The sequence below is a fragment of the Quercus robur genome, chromosome 5, assembly GCF_932294415.1.
Source record: "Quercus robur chromosome 5, dhQueRobu3.1, whole genome shotgun sequence".
In the NCBI taxonomy this organism is placed as follows: Eukaryota; Viridiplantae; Streptophyta; class Magnoliopsida; order Fagales; family Fagaceae; genus Quercus; species Quercus robur.
In genome coordinates, this window is record NC_065538.1 from 70,452,449 (window position 1) to 70,477,350 (window position 24,902).

Genomic DNA, 24,902 nt, shown 5'->3' on the forward strand with positions numbered 1-24,902 from the left:
GAAGGTGTGACCGGCTTGAGGAATGCTTGAATGCAGTTAACCCTCGTTTCTCTCCGGAGATGCTCAATATTTTGTCCAATGAATTTGATGCTGAGGAGGTTAAAAGGGCGATTTTCCAGATGGGACCGACCAAAGCTCCTGGACTGGACGGTATGAATGCTTTATTTTACCAGAAATTTTGGCATATTATCGGTAATGATGTAACTTGTGCTGTGCTGGATTTTCTAAATACTGGTATTTTGTTGCCTGAATTAAATTATTCCCATATTGTACTCATACCTAAGGTTAAGTCTCCGGAAAAAATGTATGATTTTAGACCTATTAGCCTATGTAATGTCATTTATAAAATAATTTCTAAAGTGCTGGCGAATAGGTTGAAGTTAATCTTACCCCAATTAATTTCTCCTAACCAAAGTGCTTTTGTGCCGGGGCGTTTAATTACGGATAATATTCTGGTGGCCTATGAGACTTTGCACTCTTTGCATGGTCGGAAAAAGGGCAAAAAAGGCGCGATAGCTCTGAAATTGGATATTAGCAAAGCGTATGACAGAGTTGAATGGCCTTTCTTAAGGGGTATGATGCTCAAGTTAGGATTCCCGCAAGGGTGGATTGACCGGATCATGAGTTGTGTCACCACCACATCGTTTTCCATCCGTCTAAATGGCAAGGCCTATGGGAATTTCAGACCTTCTAGGGGCCTTCGCCAGGGGGATCCACTTTCCCCTTATTTATTTTTGCTTTGTGCTGAGGCCTTCACATCTCTACTGGCGAAGGAAGAGGAGAATAGTAGGATTCATGGAGTGTCCATTAGCCGATATGCCCCTTCTATATCTCATTTGCTTTTTGCGGATGATTCTCTTTTGTTTTGCCAAAACAAGCAAGAGGAAGTGCAAGTGATTTCTGAAGTCCTTGAGTTGTATGCTGTGGCCTCCGGTCAATGTATCAACTTCGAAAAATCTTCGGTTTTCTTTAGCACTAACACAATGAGGGTGCAAAGAGATTGGATAAAAAATAAGCTGGGAGTTCAGGAAGTAGAGAAATTTGAGTCCTATTTGGGCTTGCCCACATTGATTGGCCGGTCAAAGTATCATGCCTTCTCTTTTCTTAAAGAAAGGGTTTGGAAGAAGATTCAAGGGTGGAAGGGAAAGCTATTATCTAAGGCGGGGAAGGAAGGCCTAATAAAAGCTGTGGCCCAATCAATTCCTACTTACACGATGGGAGTGTTTCAACTTCCAATGAAAGCCTGTAATGAGCTTAATATGATGTGTGCTAGGTTTTGGTGGGGTCAATGTGGAGATGAAAAGAAGATTCATTGGAAGAGTTGGGAGTCCCTTGTCCGGCCAAAGAAAGGGGGAGGTCTGGGGTTCAGAGACATTCGAAGCTTTAACCTTGCAATGTTGGCAAAGCAAGGATGGAGAATGTTAACTGATCACAGTTCTCTTCTATATAGGTGCTTTAAAGCTAAATACTTTCCCCGGTGTACATTCCTTGAGGCGGTTGATCACCCAAATAGCTCATTTGTTTGGAAGAGCTTACTTGCTGCTCAGCCTATTTTGAAGAAAGGATGTTGTTGGCGGGTTGGTTCAGGCTCTTCTATCCGGGTGTTATATGACAAATGGCTGCCTGACCATCCAACTAACAAGATTCTAGTCACTCCTTATGAAGTTGGGGAAGATTGGTTTGTATCGGATTTAATTGATTGGGATACCCTCCAATGGAACCATGCCTTTATTGACATGGCTTTCAATAGGTTCGATGCAGAAGCTATATACCGGATCCCCTTGAGTAGGCGTTGTGTTCCGGACAAGCTTTTCTGGCTGCATAACAAAAATGGGAGGTATTCGTTGAAATCCGGTTATCATACAGCAAGGTTTTTGTGGAATGAGCTGAAGCAGGAGGGTGAGGGGTCCAATCCAGTGCCGGGCAGCGAAATTTGGGCGAGAATCTGGAATTTTTGCCTTCCAAATAAGATAAAAGTTTTTATATGGCGTGCTTGTCACAACATTCTTCCAACGCTTGAAAGGCTTAGGCAGCGGAGGATTATTGAAAATGCTCTGTGTCCCATCTGCATGCAAGCTTCTGAAACTATTATTCATGCTCTTTGGGAATGTGGTGCAGCCCAGGACGTTTGGGCTGGCTGTTCTCAGCGAGCTTTACAGAAGGGGCTAACTGCCCAGTCCTCTGTTCTTCAGCTGGTGGAGGGGCTAATGCATAGGCTACCTAAGGATGATTTTGAAGCTTTTCTGGTGCAATGCTGGCTGCTTTGACATAGGCGCAACCGGGTCGTGCATGGGGGTCTGTTGCAGGAGCCGAGGGCTTTGATTGATCGGGCAAAGTGTTTACTGGCAGAGTATAAGGAAGCTCAGGTGCTACTTTCTCTCCCTGCTCCTGCTGGTCCGTGTCTGGGTTGGCAGCCACCTGATAGTTCAACGTACAAGTTGAATTTTGATGCGGCGGTCTTCTCAAACGCTTCAGCTTCTGGTGTGGGCGTGTTGATCAGGAACGCCGGTGGTCAGGTGATGGCAGCCTTGTCGTCAAGAGGACTTGCAGTCTTGGACAGTGATGAGGCTGAGGTTTTAGCCTGCCGTCGTGCCTTGGAATTTGCTGCTGAAGCTGGATTTTCGGATTTAATTGTGGAAGGAGACAATGCAAATGTGATGAGATCCATTGTGTCATCTCAGGCTGATTGGTCTCGGTTGGGTACCATTTTTGATGATGTCCGCTGCTTGGCTGGAAGGTTGCGTCGGGTGGAGTTTAGAACCATTGGGCGTTCTGCTAATGGGGCTGCCCATTCATTAGCTAGATTTGCTAGAAATATTTGGGAGGAAATTGTTTGGTTGGAGGAAGATCCTCCTCCAGCCCTTGAAGCTTTACATGTAGACTCAACTTATTTGTCTTTGGAATGAAATTGGTTTGGCTTTCAAAAAAAAAAAAAAAAAATGCAAAACTACAAAATAATTAATTTAATGATTAAGCGTGAACCATACATGATTCTCAAAAAGAAGTCTGAACAATGCATGGGCCTACAACTTATGACTACGAGTGTGTGTATATATATTGTACAACCTTTCTTTTTAACCATTGCACTTAAAGAACGTGTTAACCATAAATTGTTAATTGTTATCAATAACATCATGCTTCATTATCTTCTCAAAAAAAAAAAAAAAAAAAAAAACATCATACTACATTAAATAATCCTTCTAATGTTGCGATCTGGATGACGATTTCCAAGCAATTATAATGAGGAGAAATGCTGTACGACAAAAACATTTTCACAACAAATTTTTTTTTTTTTTAAATAAGTTGTTATTGATGGGGCAAAAAAGTAGTTTTATTGGTAGCTTCAAATTAGAACTAACTAATCGTTAACTTGTGCAATGCACAAGATAGTTAAATTTAAAATAACATATATTTAAAAAAGAAAAAGAAAAAAAGAAAAAGAAGAGAGTCCTATATGAAAAAACTATTAATTGAAAGTTAATAGAAAAATTATTTTATAATTTAAAATAGTTTCCCATAGTTATTATGAAAAAACTATTAATTGAAAGTTAATAGAAAAATTATTTTATAATTTAAAATAGTTTCCCATAGTTATTGTATAGGTATCAACCAAGTAGGGTGCATATTTTAAATTTAAAAAAAAAAAAAAAAAAAATACCGCAATGGTGGGCAGTGGTTGCTTTTGTTTTATTATTTATCAAAAAAAAAAAATTGATAGGATATGAACAAATAAATTGTAATAGAATTTGAATAATTTCCCGTAAGTATTGTATAGGTATCAACAAAGTAGGATGCATATTTTAAATAAATAAAAAGACAAAACTTTGTTTTCTAACTCTCACATGCACCAACGCTACACCACCACCATATGTATAGAGGTAATTACACGCCCTTGTTTAGTTTATTATCAATGTGAATTGCCACTTTTAATATGAATAAGGTACCTCCTCACTCCATATTATTCTACTAATCAATCTGATATTCCAAAATCAAGTAGAAAACATCTAAATCATTCCCATATGGACTATACTTCTCCTTTTTTTTAAATACTTATGGACTATATCACAACATTAATATAAAATTGATTATTGATGACAGGAAATTTGTGGTTTTGATAGTTAGGAATAAGCTCTTCTTCTTGTTATTGATGAAAATTTTATTTATAAAGTGGTTTTTCCAAGATCATATGAGGGTTCTACATATAACATACATAGTATTACAAATTACACCAACATTAGAGAAAATTTGGTTGATGAAATTGTTAATTATTAAATCAAAATTATGATTACATCTAATGTTTTAATTGTAAAAACAAATTTTTACAATTAAAATTTTCACATGTAGATGTTTCATACTAATAAGCTCACTCACAAGTCACAACAATAACAATATTATAAAATAGTAATCATAGAGAGTTAGAGCATGAAAGATGGCAACATGTCCTTACCTTTGCATTTACTCTAAGCAACTCCGCGGATACAACGTTACAAAGTGGTCTCATAAAGTCCCATACTCTCTTTGCAAAATCCTCAATGTGTCGTGTGTGTTTTCTTTGTGAAAATTGGAGTGAGTATGCAGGGTTTCGACCTTGGCATGAGTTTATATTTGTTAAAATTTTTGTTATAGAATTTTAGTTGAAGTAGAATTTTCAAGCTCTTGAAACATATATCTAATAGAGTTTTACTTAAACTAAACTATTGTAACATTTGATAAGATAATTACACGTTGAAGAGAAAAAATAAATATATAAAATATAAAACCTAAAATAAAAAGAAAAGAAAAATAGTGATGACGTGAAAAATTGTGAAAGATCCAGAGGTTTCGGTTATATATATATATATATATATATAACAACTAACCATCTATAATTTGTTGTGAAAGTGTTATAAAAATATTGTGGACATAACGCTTCTCTTGTAATAAGGAAATTTCCAAAATATAATAATCGTCCTAATAAACATGTAGAAAGTAGGCCCCAATTACATATGAATTCTTCATTTTATATATATATATATATAATAACACCTGGTGTAACTTTAAATAATGTTACAACACTCAATATTTTTTTAATTGGTTGTGAATTTTGAAAAATCCACCGTTAGATTGCATTATATTAATATGTTCTCTATGCTTGCAAAATTTCAAGGCGATCAAAAATTAATAGTCATGACATCAATCAACTATTTAAATTCAAATTTTTGTAGTTTAAAATAATACATAAAGAATGAGTTATGGATCGAATAGTAAATAACAATTAATTGACATAAAAATTGGTATGAATATTAAGAACATATAAAACATGTAATTCAATGGTGGGATTTTCAAAATATGAATTCTATAAAAAATATTAGAGTGGCATAACATTGCTTAGAGTTACACTAGGTGTAACTTGAATGGCCACGTCAAATTTAATATCATTAAAGTCATTAAATTACCTTCTTAAAAAAAGAAATTATTAAATTCTTTCCTTCATTAACCGTTGTCTTCTCTCTCTCTCTCTCTCTCTCTCTCTCTCTCTCTCTCTCTCTCTCTCTCTCTCTCTCTCTCTCTCTCTCTCTCTCTCTCTCTCTCTCTCTCTGTTTTGCTTCAATCTTCATGCATCTAACTCTATTTTTACAATTTAAACGCAAAATAATAATAATAATAATAATAATAATAATATTTGAATTGACAAAATACTGAGAGAGTGAATAGAAATCAATCCCTACTTTTTAAAAATAAAAAATACTTTTCTTTAGCATCATATGAGGCCATTTGGTTGTCTTTTCCATCATCCACCGTACAAAATGACCCAAAAAAATCACAAAAACCCAAAAAAAAAAGAAAAAAAAAAATCGTAGATCCTAAAAGGCTAAAACTCAGAGAAGAAGAAAAATGTGAAAACAGCTTATTAATCTTTGCCCTTTGGTAGAATGGATTGATAGTTTGATACAATTCCCAATTTGTAAACTTTCTTAATTTGCGTATCACATGTTTTTTAATCCTTATTTATGTTAGTTTTGAGTTATTTTTATTGTTTCGAATGTGTAATGGCCTAGAGACCAACCTTTTTAGATTGTGATTTTTCAATATTTTTCCTCTCTCTCTCTCTCTCTGTGATAAGCTTCCAAACGTTATGTTTTGGGTTATTGTGGTATTTTTCATATTTGATTTTACTCATTATGTTTTTCTTCCCTACCAATATTTTTTGTCTCTGCATATATGGAAATCCATCCCTTAATATTTTATGCCTGAGTTTTAAAAATTGGTAGGTGATTTATAAAGCTATTTGGAGAAGAAGATTACAAAATGATGTAAGTTTGGAGATTCCAGGAGAGAGCGAGAGAGAGAGAGATGGGATGGAGAGGCTTAATAATCATTTTATGCTTTTACTCATTAATTGCCTAAGAAGTAATGGCATGGAACAAGTGTTTTATGTTAGTTTTGAGTTATTTTTATTGTTTCGAATGTGTAATGGCCTAGAGGCCAACCTTTTTAGATTGTGATTTTTCAATATTTTTCCTCTCTCTCTCTCTCTCTCTCTCTCTCTCTCTCTCTCTCTCTCTCTCTCTCTCTCTCTCTCTCTCTCTCTCTCTCTCTCTCTCTCTCTCTGTGATAAGCTTCCAAACGTTATGTTTTGGGTTATTGTGGTATTTTTCATATTTGATTTTACTTATTATGTTTTTCTTCCCTACCAATATTTTTTGTCTCTGCATATATGGAAATCCATCCCTTAATATTTTATGCCTGAGTTTTAAAAATTGGTAGGTGATTTATAAAGCTATTTGGAGAAGAAGATTACAAAATGATGTAAGTTTGGAGATTCCAGGAGAGAGAGAGAGAGAGAGAGAGATGGGATGGAGAGGCTTAATAATCATTTTATGCTCTTACTCATTAATTGCCTAAGTAGTAATGGCATGGAACAAGTGTTTTTTTAACCATTAGATTTAATGGAAATCAATGGTTTAAAAAAATGTATAATTTTATTCAAGTTACATTAGGTGTAACTTGAACCCCATCTCATATATACTTACCTCACAGCCCAATAAGATTTAATTCATAGTAAATCATGGTGCATTTTCCATCACAATATGGGCATGACAAAGTGTCCAACAACAATTGGGGATGACCAAAAAAAAAAAAAAACACTTTGGTTATTGCAACTATTAACGTTGGTGTTAGCGAGCCCCACAAATACGCGTGCACTTTGCCGCATGGCTCGCTGACGAAGTCGGCGATAGACTTGGACGTTAGTTTGTAATTTGTATGAATATTCTTTAGAAACATCCACTGATTTTTTTAATGCCTATTTTCATCACCCTTGGTTTATGGAAAGGACATCAATGCCCACATTGTCTCCATTACTCAAAGTTACTATGTGTTTAAATTTTTTTGTTAAATAAGTTGTGCAAATGAGTGTCTTTAAGATAGTGTTTAACCGTTCATTTTAGGAAAGTTTTGACACCACTTTTATGAAAAATGAAAAAAACTGTTTAAACATTAATTTTTTTTTTCCTAAAAATTTTCTTTAAGTGGATTGTTAACCATTTCTCTAAGAGCATCCATTATGGCATATATATATATATATATATATATATATATTTTTTTTTTTTTTTGATGAAAAGACAGTAACTTTATTAAGAAGAAGATAAAAGCAGTACATCTTGAGTCAAAGCGGACTCAATAAAGTCTGGATTTTCCTCTATCCAAGTTACATAATTGTCAATATTCTTGGCATGTTGAGCCAATATGTGAGCTGGCCGGTTCCCTGTTCGCTTAATGTGTGAAAACTGGAAAGACCTGAATGCCTGTACCTTCTGACCAATGCATGTAATGATGTTATAGATGGATGCTTGAGGACAGATAGTACAGAGCACAGCATCTACGATCATTTTTGAATCACATTCAAAATGAGCATCCCTTATACCAACATCCCAAGCGAAGTCCACAGCTTCCTCCAGAGCTTTAGCCTCAGCTTCTAAAGGACCCAAAGGGCAGAACACCTTCTTGCTCAAGGCTGCTACTACCAGGCCACCATGGTCTCTGAAGATGACCCCCACACTCGTTGCATGTTGGGCCTCAAAAATTGCTCCATCGACGTTGACCTTGTACCATGGCGGAGAAGGGTTGGTCCACTATTCCCTATCATGCATCACCGTTTGTGAAGGTTGGAAGTTGGCAAGCTGAAACTCCTCAAGCAACAGTCGTGCCTTCTACAGAATCGTTGTTGCCATTTGTCGCGTTTTTCCTTGTTGTACTGCATTCCTATTAAACCACATACTCCAGGCAACTGTTATTACAAGTTCCAACAATTCATTACCCACCCACTGAGAGAATTGTAGATGCCACAATAGATCAATGAAGTCTTGAAAGTGTACCCCACAATTATCAAACAGAATTCCTGATGACTTTCAAACTTCTTGAGCTCGGTCACAACTCCAGAATAGGTATCCATTATGGCATATTTGATAAACTGTAATAGACGCTGTAATGTAATAGTTATTTCTATGATTTAGTTATTCTTTAGTTTGGTTATGTTTTTATTATAAGAAATAATCATTACTTATGAATAGCTATTCTTCAAAATGAGGAATAGTTATTCCTCTTTAAAAGGTTGTATTAACTATTCCTTAGTAAATACAATAGTTTCAAAACTTAATATATTTCCAAATAAACAAGCTTTCCATATACATCTAACAATTATAAAAATAAAAAATCATAAAAAATAACACATATCTCTCTTAAATTTAAAAATAACAATTTTTAAGGAGATATAATTGTATGAGTAAGAAATTTCCTAAAATAAATGTTATGTTTCATTCTAATGTTATAAATCACAACCAAACTAATGAATAGATTTAGTTATCACATTACAACACATTTTATTCATAATAATAAAGATTACAATTCCTATCATAATCCTCATTCAGTATACCAAACGTACCCTTAGTATTTTTCTACAATATATGTGTGTATATATATATATAATTTTATAATACAAAAACTTGAATCATTTTAAAATTTTGTAAGTATAGAAGTGTAGGGTCACGTTTTTCTGGCTAAGGACAAGATGCATGGGACCTTAGACTAGTGAGCCCGGTACAATGAATTTGTAGAGAGTGGGCCAAAGAGCTAGGCTTTAATGTATGGACAACAGTCATCATGGTGTTCTTCAAGGACCGAGTTTACCAGAGAGAATTAGTCCTCGGCACGATCAAAGGAGCTTTTCTGGTGCCTTTGGTATGTTGGGGGGGGGGGGGGTCTCAGCCCCGTCCCTTCTGTCTCTCTTTACTCCCTTTTTATAATAGTTTCCTTTCTCCTGAATAAGGTCCCTGGGGTAGGTGCTTGTCCCATCAACCCTTCCTTCCAGTTGTTGGGAGTAGTTGTAAGCATAGAGAAGTATGGCAGTGTCAAGCACAAGGCACTGAATGCAATAATGACAGCCTTTCCCTTAGACACATTATTTTCTTTGTTGTCCTTTTCTGCTTTAGTACTTTTCCTGCTCTGTGGAACGATATGGAGTGTCACTACCAATGGCAGGTTATCTCTCTCGTCCACGGCTATATCCATGCTGAGAAGGATTCTCCCCATGGCCGAGGAGGGGCTTTTCCTTCCCATGACCGAGGAGTGATTTTTCCTTGGGCTGGGCCCCTGGCCCGGTGTAGACATCGATGTGGGCCTATTGGTCTTTTACCCCCCACAATAGCCCCACAAAATTCTGCTGTCCGGCTCCTCGAACGGAGAGGAGGGTTTTGGTGACATTGGGACTCTGTCACGGTTTGCCAAGTCTTGCCCCCTATTAATGCCAAAGTCTACTCATTTGCTTGAGACGCGTTCCTGGCTGTGAGACATTCTTTTAGCCTATCCAAGTCATGTTCCTGTTGTTTCGATACATGAGGTGTGCTTTAATTAAGGCTCTTTCACGAGGTGACATAAATCCAACTGTTGAAGACTACTCTGGAAATTGAGCGAGATTTATTTTGCTTGTAATTCATTCTTGGAGATTTGGGTGAATTGATTGCCACCAGGTTTTGCCTCCTATATAAGACGCACGGTGGGAAGTCATTCCCCTTTATTTGTAGACCCTTTAGCTTTTTAGATTCCTAACTCTCCAAATGTTCCCAAAGTCCCCATTATGAGTGTGACTAAGGTTTAGGGAGTGAAATGGTCATGTTTAGGGTGAAGGTGAGGGTGAGGGAACCAAACCCTCTTTAGAAGCCTTGGGTATCTCCGAGATTCAGAACGGCCCAGTCAGGGCAAGGGAGACAAAGGCTAAAGATATTTCTTTCCCTCGATAGGACAAGAAAGGAGTCTCTTCTTCCTTTAGCCAAAATTCGAAGCAGATGGAGGTCGCATCAGATTTTTTGTGCGACAACACTGAGATTTTCATCTGGCGCCGTGTGCCACGCATGTGAGGGCCTGGGCTTCCCATTTCCGTACCATCCATACTTACTCAATTGCTGCTAGAGTAAGTATGGAGATTTTGGCGTCCCTGCTTCTTCTTCTCTTCCACGCCGGTGCCATCCAAACTTGCTTGGTTGCTGCTAGAACAAGGTCATGGATCGGACGCCTCTGCTTCTTCTTCTTTTCCACCGTTGGTGCCATCCATACTTGCACTATTGCTGTTGGAGCTAGATTGAGGATTCATCGTTCTCGTGTGCCCCTTTTTTTTTTAGTTAGCTTCTAATATAGGCTTGTCTAAGCCCTTTTTATATATATTGTACTACTTCTTTATCTAATAAAAGATGATTTTATCTCATTTTGTGTATCCTTTCTTTTCTACAATAATTATTTTAGGAATGGATGTGTTGATGTCTTTTCTTTCGAACGGTATTTAGAATCGATGCCCTTATCAGTAAAGAGTTATCACTTTGAACTTATCAAAACTAACAGGCACAACAATGCCAACTTTAAGTAGGTTAACTATATAAGACTAATCGGGATGACAGCCGCATGTTCTGTATTGCGAATAGGGTGATTGTCCGAGGACGTGTAATCTAAAATAAATTGTCCGAAGGGGTCGACGGGTGCTACGGTTCTTTTTCACGTTTCCGATGATATTCATAGTTTTAACTTGCTTTAGGCGTCTGGTTCGAGGACCGATTTGGTTCGAGGACCGAGGCATGATTGTACCTAGTCTAAACACTTAGGAAGGTACCATTCTGTGTTAGTTTCCATAAAGCCGGAGGTTCGAGGACCACGCAGGACCTTTATTCCGCCTAAGACTTAGGCCTTTCTTGGAGTGACTAGTTTCTCCATGGGTTTGAGTCTGAGGACTATGCAAGACCTTGGTTTTGTCTAGCACTTAGGCTCTTGAAGTGACTAGTTTCCCATAGGTTTGAGTCCGAGGACCATGCAAGACCTTGGTTCTATCTAGCACTTAGGCTTTTGGAGTGACTAGTTTTTCCATAGGTTTAAGTTTGAGGATCATGCAAGACCTTAGTTCTGTCTAGCACTTAGGCTTTTGGAGTGACTAGTTTTCACATAGGTTTAAGTTTGAGGATCATGCAAGACATTGGTTCTGTCTAGCACTTAGGCTCTAGGAGTGACTAGTTTCCACATAGGTTTAAGTTCGAAGATCATGCAAGACCTTAATTCTGTCTAGCACTTAAGTTCTTAGAATGACTAGTTTCCCCATAAGTTTGAGTCCGAGGACCATGCAAGACCTTGGTTTTGTCTAGCACTTAGGCTCTTAGAGTGACTAGTTTCCCCATAGGTTTGAGTCTGAGGACTATGCAAGACCTTGGTTCTGTGTAACACTTAGGCTTTTGGGGTGACTAGTTTCCCCATAGGTTTGAGTTCGAGAACCATGCAAGACCTTAGTTCTGTCTAGCACTTAGACTTTTGGAGTGACTAGTTTCCCAATAGGTTTGAGTTCGAAGACCATGCAAAATCTTGGTTCTGTCTAGCACTTAAGCTTTTAGAGTGACTCTCAGCTTCTTTCTCCAGAGGGGACTCAGCAGACTGGACTACTAGGCCCGTGAGAATTAGCCCCTTGTCAAGTGCACGGGGCACACATCTGACGTCAGAAGCCCCTAGGACCATGTTTCGCTTAGCAACCCTTTTGGTGTAATCAACGCTTCGAATTGTGGACCTGAGTGGAAGTCGAGTTACGACAATGACGGTGTGTTTTAGGAAATAATGGGGAGGCTTTCGTGTAGCTTGTACCACCACTACAATGGTCTTCTGAATGGACTCCTATTGGCAGGAGCTTGATCCCACCATGATTAGCTGTTGCACTTGCTAACGTACAAGCTCTTCCCAAAGACGTCGCCAATTGTAGGTCACGTTTTTCTGGCCAAGGACAAGATGCATGGGACCTTAGACCAGTGAGTCAGGTACAATGAATTTGTAGAGAGTGGGCCAAAGAGCTAGGTTTTAGTGTATGGACAACGGTCATCACGATGTTCTTCAACGACCGAGTTTACCAGAGAAAATTGATCCTCGGCACGATCCGATGAGCTTTTTCTAGTGCCTCTAGTGTGTTGGGGGGTCTCAGCCCCGCCCCTTCTGTCTCTCTTTACTCCTTTTTTATAGTAGTTTCCTTCCTCCTAAATGGGGTCCCTGGGGTAGGTGCTTGTCCTATCAGCTCTTCCCTCCAGTTGTTGGGAGTGGTTGTAAGGACAGACAGAGAAGTATGGCCGTGTTAGGCACAAGGCACTAAATGCAATAATGATAGTCTTTCCCTTAGACACTTTCGTTTTCTCCGTTGTCCTTTTCTGCTTTAGTGCTTTTCCTGCTCTGTGGAACGATATGGAGTGTCACTACCAGTGGCAGGTTGCCTTTCTCGTCCTCGACTATATCCATGCCGAGGAGGATTCTATCCATGGCCGACGAGTGGCTTTTCCTTCCTATGACCGAGGAGGCATTTTTCCTTGGGCTGGGCCCCTAGCCCAGTGTAGACATTGACGTAAGACTATAGGTCTTTTACCCCCCACAAGAAGAAAATACAAAAATTTGCAGTCATGAAAGATATGAGAAGAAAATATAATGAAATGGTAAGTTATTAAAATTCATATCCGATAAAAAAATGTTAAATGGTATCAATGGTGGCTCCAAGATTTTTTTTCTAGGGTAGTCAGCACTAGCAAAGCTAAGAATTTGTTGTGAAGATGAGTAAAAATAATATAATTAAAAAAAAAAATTCTATATGTACAACTTCCATATTATATTCAATAATCTGAAATAGTATTTTAAATAAAATTTAGTCTACAATACTACTATATTATACAATAATTTTAAAGAATTATTAAAAGTTTAAAGATTTGTAAGACCATACAAAAATAGAATGCATAAACTAATAGAATTAAATAACTAATCATACTCTTTTGTCAATTTAATAATAACTTATTTTATTTATGTAATATCAATTAAATAAAAAGATATGATAAAGAAATGGGTAATTCCACTAACATGCCTTAAGTTTTGGGCTAATATTAACCAAGTCTAAGACTTTTCAAAACTAGCTAATTTGGTCCCTAAAACAGTAAAGCCAACTTAGTCCCTAAATAGTTAGTTATTCTTTCTCAACTATTTTAAGAACTAAATTAGTTTTAGGGATCAAATTGGCTAGTTTTGAAAAGTTTTGAACCTAGTTGGCATTAGCCCAAACCTCAAGGGGTGTAAATGAAATTTACTCTAAATAAAAACACTAAAACACCTAGGAATATTATTGGGAGTAAATGTGAAATTAAAAAAACACTAATTATTCATGTGGTCACTCACTTGGAATTGGAGCAAGCACTAAAAGATTTCTTGGACTTGAAAATCTATAGAGCACTTATTAAACTACTTGATCGAACAAAGAGAAAAACTAGAGCCTAGAGAAAAACTAAGAAAACATGTAAGGGAGAGAGAGAAATAGAGAAAATGGGGAAAAAATCACAGATGTACATACTCATCTACTGGTTGTATTGATGGTGTAATTTGTTGCTGATGAAGAAAAGTGTAGTGAAAAACAACTTCATTCTGTTGTCAATGCCAAAGTCTTGAAGAGAAGGTTTATTTATTTTTAATGAATGAGCTAAAGATTGATTTTTTCTTTCTTTCCAATAAAATTGAATATTTTAAGAGTACTGTTACTTCTAGAAAAATTTCACAAAAAAATTTAGGTTGCAATCTATTAAAAGTAAGTAAAAAAGTAATGCTAGTTGTGAGTTTAGATAAAAACCAATTACAACTTATCACTTAACTTTTATTGTGAAAATATTGTAAAAGTAGCACTAAATGATCATATTCAAGTTTATTCAATTGGGTTTTTTTTTTTTTTTTTTTAAATCAAGTTAGAGTGTTCAAATTTTTATTTTAAGAGGTCAAAAAAATTAAAATTTTATATATAATATTCTTTTTTGAGACCAGGTCAGGGGGTTCATTTGAACCCTCTCACTTGTATGTAATGCCGGCCCTGATTAGTATAAAAATATTTAAAGTTACTCTAGATGTGACTTGCACTCACTCATATATAAAAACTTGTAGTTTTAAAAATATTTTAAACATCTATAAACTTATCTTAAAATTTTCCTGGGTATAAGAAAAACAAACGTAGTACAATGGTGGGTTTGTCCAAATTTTCATCAAATAAAAAAGAACATTGAGTGGAGTAACTTTGAGGAGAGTATTAAAAAAATGTAGTCCAATGATGGGTTTGTCTAAATTTCTATCAAATTAAAAAATATTAAGTGGAGTAATTAGATATATATTCCTAATATATATATTCCTAATGATCCAAAATTGCACAGGGGATGATTTGATGTTTCCACCAACTCTGCCAAAAGATTAATAGATTAATTTTTGCTGGGACTTCAATTTCCAGAAATTGGAAACCATATTTTTCACCCTACCGTACGTAGGTAGATTTTTTTTTTTAACATGCGCCATATTTCATTAATTATTTGGTCAAGAGTCTCAAGACCATCTGTTAAACACTTTAAACCAGGAAATTGGCTCTGGAATCTGGTTGGTTTTACCAATATATATAGTTTAGATGTGTCATTTGAATGTTTCTCTCAGTAATATTGCTTGAAAAAAAAAGGAACATTGACTTTCATGTTGTTGCTAGCCACAAGGAGTACATATATATATATTTATTTTAGGAGGAGGACCTTTAAATTTATTGTAGTTACTTTGAATTCAACACACACAAAAAACCTGGGATTGAGGCAGTGTGTGTGAAACTGGTGATTGGACCTGCCACAAGATTATTTACAAAACAAGTAGAAGTCTTACCCACTAAAACATTATGAGAAAGAAAATATGTTCACTTTTATCATTTATTCCATGCAAATAACTATCTTAAGCTGCTAGCATCAGTTTTAGGCAGAAAATTACTACATAACATAGACCACAAATCATACTGACCATGAGGCCAAAACACATATAGAGAGAATGGACATGAACATCATTATGGCCTATCTTAAGCTGCTAGCATCAGTTTTAGGCAGAAAATTACTACATGACATAAACTACAAAACATACTGACCATAAGGCCAAAATACATATAGAGAGAATGGACATAAACATGATTATGGCATATATATATGCTCACTTTATCATTTATTCCATGCAAATAACTTCCTTTACTAATATTGATCAGGCCACAAGAATGCCCCCATTGCATATGCCCTCTTTTCATCAAGAGTGCCTTTGAAGCTCAGCCCATATTGGTTGAGAAGAAGGTCCAGTTTCGACTCCTCCATTTGCTCATAGTCAGCTTTCTTGTAGCGAGGATAATGAAGAGGCATTTGGAACCCTGAAGCTGAAGGTTTCACTTCCTTGCAAGCTGGTTGCATCATCTCAGGCACTCCATTAGGGGTATTCAAGCTGCTATTGACATGCATATTAGTGATTTTTGGTGACCCTAGAACATGGCATGCAGAATGAAGAAGCCAACTCAAAGCCATGTCTCTCTCTCTCTCTCTCTCTCTCTCTCTCTCTCTACCTCTCAGACCTTATTATGAGAGAGACAAAGTTGCTTGAGTTTTAAAACAAGTTTTGCTAGACTACACTTCAATTTATATAGGCAGCAATTAGCAATAAGACCCGTGAACGACAAAACTGGGTAACTTATGCATTAATACAAGGAAAGTTTGGAATTTATGCCATTTTTCAATTTAATATCTTTTCGTATAGAAGCCACGCCCTATATAATAATAAAATTATACTGACTGAGTTGCGTATTGAGGTCCTATGACCCAACTATGAAACCTTTGACGTCATCTTCAATAATGTTGAGTGGCTTTGTAATTAAGCTTTCTATATACCTTCATATTGGCTTTGTTTTGAGGAAAATTATTAAATATTCTAGGAGTACCATAAATTTGTATTATCTTTTTATATGAATTGTGAGTTTCATTATAAATTTAATTAGTAGGACTTATAGTTATATGAGAGGAGGGAGTATGTATTTATGGTATTCTAGAAGTACTCAATAATTACCCTTGTTTTGACATAAACCTATGCAATAATTCATGGAACTTGCGTTGAGTGCGTCCAACGCATGGAACCTACAATTGATGGCGACTTGATGCATTTGGGAGCTTTATGATCTGTTTGGTTGGAAGAACGGAAAAGTGGGGGATAGAAAAAATTTTAATTTCTCTCATTTTTGTTTGATTTTGAGTGGAAAAGTGGAGGGATGAAAAAAGTGAGTTTGTATAAATTTACTCATGTGCCCTTGTTAAAAAATGGTGCCCAATTAAAACCAAAAAAGTGACAAACAACTAAAAAAAAAAACAATCACCTAAATTTATTAAAAAATAAAAATCATGTTAAAAAAAAAAACACAAAAAAAGAGCAACGTACACTGGATTCTTGCCTAGTAAATAAAAAAAATAAAAAATAAAAAAAAAAAAAGAGGAAAGAAAAGGTAATGTCTATAATAAAAAAAGAAGAAAAAAGAAAGAATAAAAAGAGGAGGCAACGTCCAGAAGGAAGTAAAAAAAGGGTGAAGAAAAGCAACATATAGATAAAGTTCATGTGCAAGTGCACATGGGTATTTTCGTCTATTAAGTAGCTTCATTTTCTCCTTTCAGTTTTCTCTCCATTTTGGAGAGAAAACTTTTTTATGAACCTAGGGAAAAAACATATAGGGCCTACCATTTATTTTCCTTCTTCCCAACCCAACCAAACACATTCCAAAAAAGTTTTCCTTCTTATTTTCTCTCCAAAGTTTTCCATCCATCCTATTTCACTTTTAAACAAACACACTCTTAGAACAAAAACTAAATTGAAGTATTTTATATATTTAAATATGACTTAATATATATATATATATATATATAATGACAAAGCCAAGAAATTTTTCTAGGGAGGCCAAGCTAATTATGTCTACGTTATGTCGTTAGGTTATGCCTACATATAAGTCAACTCAAAATGCGAAATTTTCAAGCTAATTTCGCCTAAATCATGATCCAAAATAGAATCTTTATTTCATAAACCAACTTTTTTTTTTTTTTTGATATAACATAAACTAACTTGAAGTCAGTAAAGTTGTGCCTACATTCTTTCATCATACAAAAATTATTTATACTTAATTTCAAACTTTTTTTTTTTTTTTAACATCTTATAGCTTTTTTAAGGGGTTCAACACTATTTTCAAATATAAATAGATAATCTAATACTATAAACCATACTATTATATATTATTATATTATTATTACTGTTATCTATACAGAACTTTAAATCAACAAAACTAATATATGTGTCTATTATAAAAACAATAAAATAAAACAAAACTATTTATATGTAAAATGCTGTACAGCTGTAGAGAACTTCATTGCTAGTCTAAAAGTTTACTTTAGTTGGCCAAAAGTTGACTGCACAGCAGTGCTTAGCAATTGGCACACAGACGACCACATGAGAGAGAGAGAGAGAGAGAGGAAGGTGTACTTGTTTTTTACTTTTTTTAGATGCAAATTGTACTCATTAAAATTTTGCATTTTTGTTCTACTAACATTTATTTTTTAATTGGTAGTATAACAGGACTTCTTCAAGTAATTCGCCCGTTTCTTCCTCTGTCACAAGTTCTACGAAATTATCAGTAACTTGGTTATGAAATTCTTCCCCGGGTTTGTAGACTTTTTTTTTTTTTTTTTTTGGTTTGATCAAAGTACAAAGCTTTCATCTTGAGAGCTTCCCCATTACTCATCTATAGGGAGAGTGGTGCTTTGTGACTAGGATATGCCGAGTCATCCTGCACTTGAATTGCCTAATAGGACAAGCTTTCAATGCCTGGGATGTCCTTTCACTCAGGTGGCATAAAGTGCTTGGGAGTTGACTGAGTTATATTAGACCATTAGCATATTAGCATAAAGTGTATAAGTCAAGTCTCCTAATTGTGTTAGAAATCTTTTAGTTTAGGATTTAGTCTATTATATATATACATGTTATGATTCATTGTAACATAGGATTTGTACTTCACTATAATATATTATTGATGTAGCCATTTAGGATTTCCTTCGTAGATGTAAGTCCTTAGGCTGAACCAGATAACCCTTGTATGTTATTATGTTTTATACTTTTTACTTTCGCTTCTGCATCCATATTAACATATTCAACATGGTGTATCAATGCTAATATTTAATATGGTATCAAAGCCACCTTCTTGTGGCCATGGTTTTCTATCCTTGCGGTATATTTAAGAGTAATCTTTGTCTTCCTCGGTATTTTTTTCACTACGTTCATCTTCTTTGGCCTCCTATTGCTACCATCATAACTCTCTGGTATAGTCATGCCATCATTAGAAGTCGCATTAGCACTGCAAGACCATTGCCTTCCTCAAACTACCGTCATAGAGCCAAACTTCATTCAAGGGATCTTCTCAATCTTATCAAATCTCAAGATTTCATCAAACTTCCATCTTGAGTTTTGAAAGGGAGTGTTAAAGATATATTAGCCCATTAGCATAAGCCCAAACATAATTCTACTTTGTGTGTAAGCCAAGTCTCTTACTTGTACTAGAAGTCTATTAGTCTAGGGTTTAGTATACTATATATACACATGTTATGATTCATTGCAACACAAGATTTGTACTACACTATAATATATTATTGATGTAGCCCTTTAGGGTTTCCTCCGTGGATGTAGGCCGTTAGGCAGAACCACGTAACTCTCGTGTGTTATTGTGTTCTATACTTTATGCTTTAGCTTCCGCATCCATACTAGCATATTCAACATGGTATATCAATGCTAATATTTAACAGACGTGAAATCCATATACTCACTAGGTGAGTTTGAATTCCTTTGCTCTTTCTTTGGTCTACTTATTTAAAAAGAAAAAGAAAAAGGAACCACCATCCACAAAACCAAATATAATATATGTATAATGTTCTTCTTTTGTTTCTACAATCTTTCCTTTATGGACTTGTTACCCAAATTTTCTTTAATAGAATGAAATGTATTTCACATTTAAAAAAGTTATGTTTACATTGTAATTGCAATGTGTTGTTCCTAAGAACAACAATTGGTAAATAAATTGAATTTCATTACATTCAACATATCATATAAATAATTAAAATTCTCATAATTGAAATTTACCATAAAATTAGAGAATAGTGGAGAGATGTTACCTTGATGATACTTTAAAATTGATCTCATAACAAGAAGCAATTTACCATCAATTCATATACGTTTTCAGATGACTAGGTTGAGGCATGGACCATGTCATTGTCTTAAAATGATACATGCATCTACGGGGTTTCTGGTGTAATAGACTAAACATTTACATGCTGCCCTGGGGATACAACAACCCAGCTACCTTCACTGATTATCCTTACAAGACTACACCCCTTGTAGGATTTTGAAACTCTCAAATAGTACTTTCTTTTATCCAAAAAATATAATATATGAATATAATATATTTTTTTAGAAGTAGGAAGAAGAAGTAGAGAAGATAAAGCATCAGCTTTCTTTCTAAACTTTTTGTTCTATTCTCCCTTCATTAGCTGAACATGAAGGCCTCTAAATAGGCTAAGCAATCACCCATTTTTTAAATTCATTTTTTATGGATCATAATGCTATTAAATCAATAGTCAATAAATAGTCCATAATGTGTGTAGGGATGAAGGGCCCATATATAAGTATTGGGTCATGGGTCGTGCCCGAGCACATTAGATAGCCCGAGGACAAGTAAATGTTAACAAAGGCATACATGTTAATGGGTTGTGGAAGAAGTCTGATCATAAGGAGCTAGAAATGTTGTCCAAAGAGAAGTACCTCTTCGGCTAAACAGAGTATAGGTCAAAGGTCTGACCCTTCAGATAAGGATAAGACAAAAGGGGGTTGGGAAACATCTAAAAAGGAAGCTACTACCACCGCATTAAATGCTCTGCATCTAACCCCCTGACCGTATTAATGTAGAGGTGATACTTGAACAATAATCTTCAGCCTTACAGCTACCCCCAAAGACTTCAAGAATGTGTTGATGGGACAAGTACCAAGGCCAGCAATCTAATCTACACATGGAGGGCTAGAATGAAAGAAGAAAGGAGAATATAAAGGAGAGAAACCCCATTACAAGGGGATCATCAAAAAATCCAAGAAAAAATCACTGCATACTCAAGACCTGTAATTTAATATAAGTTTAAGAAACATATATTCTTTCTAAGAGCAACTAACCTACTTTGATCACTAAAACCTTAGCTCATTGAAAGTTTATTTGCAAGCTCATTCTATATTAAATTCATTGTTTTGGATTCTTTGGGCCATTGACCATCAACTTGGATTTTGGGAGTAAAATGTGCCCTTACAATGTGACTGATAATAATAAGAGAAACGATATGTTTACAATATTTTTACAACAAATCCTAATTGGCAAGTTGTTACTAGTTGTTATTGTTAGGGCAAAAAAGTAATCTTAGCGTTAGTTTGAAATTTGAACCAATAACAACTAACCACCTGTGATTTGTTATAAAAATGTTGTAGACGTAGCATCTCTCTAATAATAATATATCAATATTATAAATTTGATGTTTTGAATTCCCATTAATTGAAATAATAAACATTTATACACCAATATAAATTTCATATAAAAAACATCAGAATATATATATATATATATATATATATATAAACATTTATAAGTAACTGTATTTGACAAAGAAATGTTGCCATATACATTGAGCCATTAAAATTCATTTAGTCAGTATCATTAAGGGAAAAAAAAAAAACTGACGTACTTGAAATTATTATCAGACTTGAATTTCAATAATAACAAAGAAACTGATATAGCCACTAAAGGATAAAAATTAATTTAATCAATTCACTTGAAAAAATAAATTTTAATATTTTTATCAAAATAATCCAACACAATATAAATTTATATTGTAAACACACACAAAGTGGCAAATGTTATTTGCAAATGTGTACAACATTTATCACTTTTTATGTGTCTACACTATAAACATATAAAGACCCTAAAAAAATGGAAGAATGTGGTGAACCAAAATATAATGAGGAAGCTTCCAAAACATAATAATTGTACTAATAATTAATAAACATGTAGAAAGTAGGCTCCAATTATATATAAATTCTTCATTTTTTATACATAATTTTAAAATACAAAAACTTGAATCATTTTAGAATTTTGTAAGTATAAAAGAAATACAAAAATTTGCAATCATAAAAGATATAAGAAGAAAATATAATATAATAGTAAGTTATTGAAATTCGCATCCGATTAAAAAAAATTAAAAAGTATAATAGTATTTAAAGTTACTTCAAGTCATGGACAGACTCAGGTGGGGACCCACCCCCCCAAGTCCAAAACAATTTTTTTTATATAGTTATAATATTTTTTGTTTTTGTAGTTAGACCCAATAAGCCTAATTAACATCACCTAAATAGCAACTATCCAACCAAAAAACTTCATAAAAACAATAAAAATATTTACAATGGTGATTATATTTTAGCAAAAAAAAAACTATTTTACCACCCAAGAACCAAATAATCATGTGTTATTGGAGAAGTTAAAACTAAATTTTTTGCAATTACAGTAAACTGGTATAAATACTAGTTGACTATAGAAAGTTGTTAAAAATAAATAAAATATTTTTTTAAGATTATATTTCTTCCTTAAATTAAAAAACTCAAATTCTCTCACTTCCTTTATTATTTTAATGAATTGTTTGTATTATTTTAAATGAAATTATTAAAAAAAAAAATAGAGCATTTGATATTGGGTGTATTGTAAAATAAGGTGGTAAAATTGATAAAGTAACTTTTTGAGGTGCTAAAAACTAAAATTTTTAGCACCACCAATGTAAATGCTCTAACTTCAACAAAAATAAAATCAAATATAATACTAGCCAACCTAGTATTAAAAAAAAAAAAAACGTTATTTTGTTTTTATTTGTCTTTATTGGTAAATAATTGTATCTTAATGTATTTAGAAACAACAATTTTGAATATTTATAATTTTTTAAAACTATATACATCCCTATTTGGAGTTTTTTTTTTTTTTCTTTATACTCCGGCCTCCGCTAGCTTAAAATCCTAGGTCTGTCCTTGCTTCAAGTGTAACTTGCACTCACTCATATATAAAAACATGTATTTTTGTAAATATTTTAAACATCTATAAACTTATCTTAAAATTTTGCAAACACAGAGAGTATAAGAAAAACAATGTAGTACAATGGGTGGGTTTGTCCAAATTTCTGTCAAATAAAAAAAATTATTGAGTGGAGTAACTTTAGGTAGGTTACAAGAAAAAAAAATGTAGTACAATGTTGGGTTTGTCTAAATTTCCATCTAAAAAAAATATCGAATAGAATAACTTTAAGGCTTATATATTCCTAATGATCCAAAATTGTATATTGGAAGGATGATTTGACGTTTCCAACATATTTGCCACAAGATTATCTTTTGCTGGGACTTTGATTTCCAAAAATTGGAAACCTTATTTTTCACATTACCGTGAGCAGAAATTTTTTTAAGGACAAAACTTAGGTACAATTCTTTAGGTATTTTTCTTTAGGTTCCTTACTTAAGATTGAGTCATGTGACTACTTAACTAAAAAATATACTTCCATCCCATAAGGAAAAATTCACATGGTAGAATCTTAAGAGGAGAACCTAAGGAATAGCACCTCATTTCATTAATTATTTGCGCCACATTTCATTAATTATTTGGTCATGTTCACCCATTAAACCCTGGATTTTTTTTTTTTTTTTTTGTGTGAATAATTCAGCTTTTATTCATTGAAACAAACACATATTATAAAAGAAAATTCAAAAATAAACCACCAAATAGGAAAACCTCCCTACAACACCAACCCAAAAAACAAAACTAACTATAAAACCAAAGCAAGCCAAAACAAATAGCAAAGCAAAACACACTAACAACTAAACAAAAGTTAGTGGAACCATAAATTTATCAATTTGACACCACAAAAAAGTTACTTTATCTATTTTATCACCTTTGTAGGGTCACTATTTGGGGCCTAAGCCCAAGAGGTATGGGGTCTTGGTCCAACGAGCCCAGAAACAATGAATTTGTAAAGAATGGGTCGTAGAACTAGGTCCTAGGAAATTGGACAACGGTCAGTATTGGGTTATACCACGATTAACACAAATGAGACACGTTGATATCCTTAGATCTTAAGTCCAAAGAGACTAAATGAAAATACATTGATCACCATTGAATATTATGACGGTTTCGATTGCTATAATATTCTTTTCCTCTCCTTTTTCCTCCCCTTTCTCATGGGGACTCCCCATATTATATAGCTTTCTTGGAGCCATCTTGGTCCTACACTAACCCAAAAAACAAAACTAACTATAAAACCAAAGCAAGCCAAAACAAATAGCAAAGCAAAACACACTAACAACTAAACAAAAGTTAGTGGAACCATAAATTTATCAATTTGACACCACAAAAAAGTTACTTTATCTATTTTATCACCTTTGTAGGGTCACTATTTGGGGCCTAAGCCCAAGAGGTATGGGGTCTTGGTCCAACGAGCCCAGAAACAATGAATTTGTAAAGAATGGGTCGTAGAACTAGGTCCTAGGAAATTGGACAACGGTCAGTATTGGGTTATACCACGATTAACACAAATGAGACACGTTGATATCCTTAGATCTTAAGTCCAAAGAGACTAAATGAAAATACATTGATCACCATTGAATATTATGACGGTTTCGATTGCTATAATATTCTTTTCCTCTCCTTTTTCCTCCCCTTTCTCATGGGGACTCCCCATATTATATAGCTTTCTTGGAGCCATCTTGGTCCTACACTTGTTGATCATCTGGATTCCTACTTGAGTACTTGTCCCATCGGACACCCCTCTTTAGCCTTCTGTGCTTGTATGAGTGCCACTGCCTTGCCAGGATGTAATACCTGAAATCCAGGTCCGACAAGGTGAGGCTGATATCTTGCCTTTCCAAGTCCAACAAAGGCTTGAAGGATGATTATCTAGTTGTTTCCGGGTATGGCATGACAGTCTTCACTGCCTAGTTAGGGCAGGAACACCATGTGGGACACTCTAGGATCAGGTCCCTTGGCAGGGATTTTAGTCTTTTAAGCTTTCCTTTTACTTGTTTTGGTCTTCATTTTGGTCGCTTGTTCTCTCGGACTGACGTAGCCTCTCTTTTGGATGTTTTGTAGACAGAGTATACGTCACTCCGAGGATCAATCTGGTCAACGTCCAAGCTTTCAACTACCTTTTAAGGTCGGAGATCTTTGTGAGCGAGGACGGGCAGTTACGGGCCGCTCACCTTATTTTGGACTATGAGCCTCTATCCCATATATTCCAGGACGTAGGCCAGGCAATAAGGGCCGGGAGCCCCCGATCGGCTCGTATTGACATTTCTAAGCTGGGATTTCTAGCTTGAAGAGACTTGCCACCAGTCCAGCTGCCTGCTCAACGCATTCCCTAGGAGGTAGCTGTTCTAGGGGAGGAGATTGATTCTACACACTCATCCCT

The 24,902-nt window shown here is 34.9% G+C and overlaps 2 protein-coding genes across 2 annotated transcripts; both read right to left on the reverse strand.

Annotated features, from left to right (window-relative positions):
• Positions 1-7,616: 7,616 nt before the first annotated feature.
• On the reverse strand, positions 7,617-8,434 carry LOC126728638 (uncharacterized). The gene is made up of 2 exons (XM_050434432.1): positions 8,300-8,434; positions 7,617-8,114 (listed from the first exon to the last, which is right to left on the reverse strand). The coding sequence occupies exons 1-2, from the start codon at positions 8,432-8,434 to the stop codon at positions 7,617-7,619; spliced, it is 633 nt and encodes a 210-aa protein (XP_050290389.1).
• A 6,921-nt stretch (positions 8,435-15,355) lies between these two features.
• Positions 15,356-15,970, reverse strand: LOC126726907 (uncharacterized). The gene has a single exon (XM_050432324.1). It carries the CDS (start codon positions 15,876-15,878, stop codon positions 15,558-15,560), a length of 321 nt encoding a protein of 106 aa, XP_050288281.1. The 5' UTR covers positions 15,879-15,970; the 3' UTR covers positions 15,356-15,557.
• Positions 15,971-24,902: the final 8,932 nt, after the last annotated feature.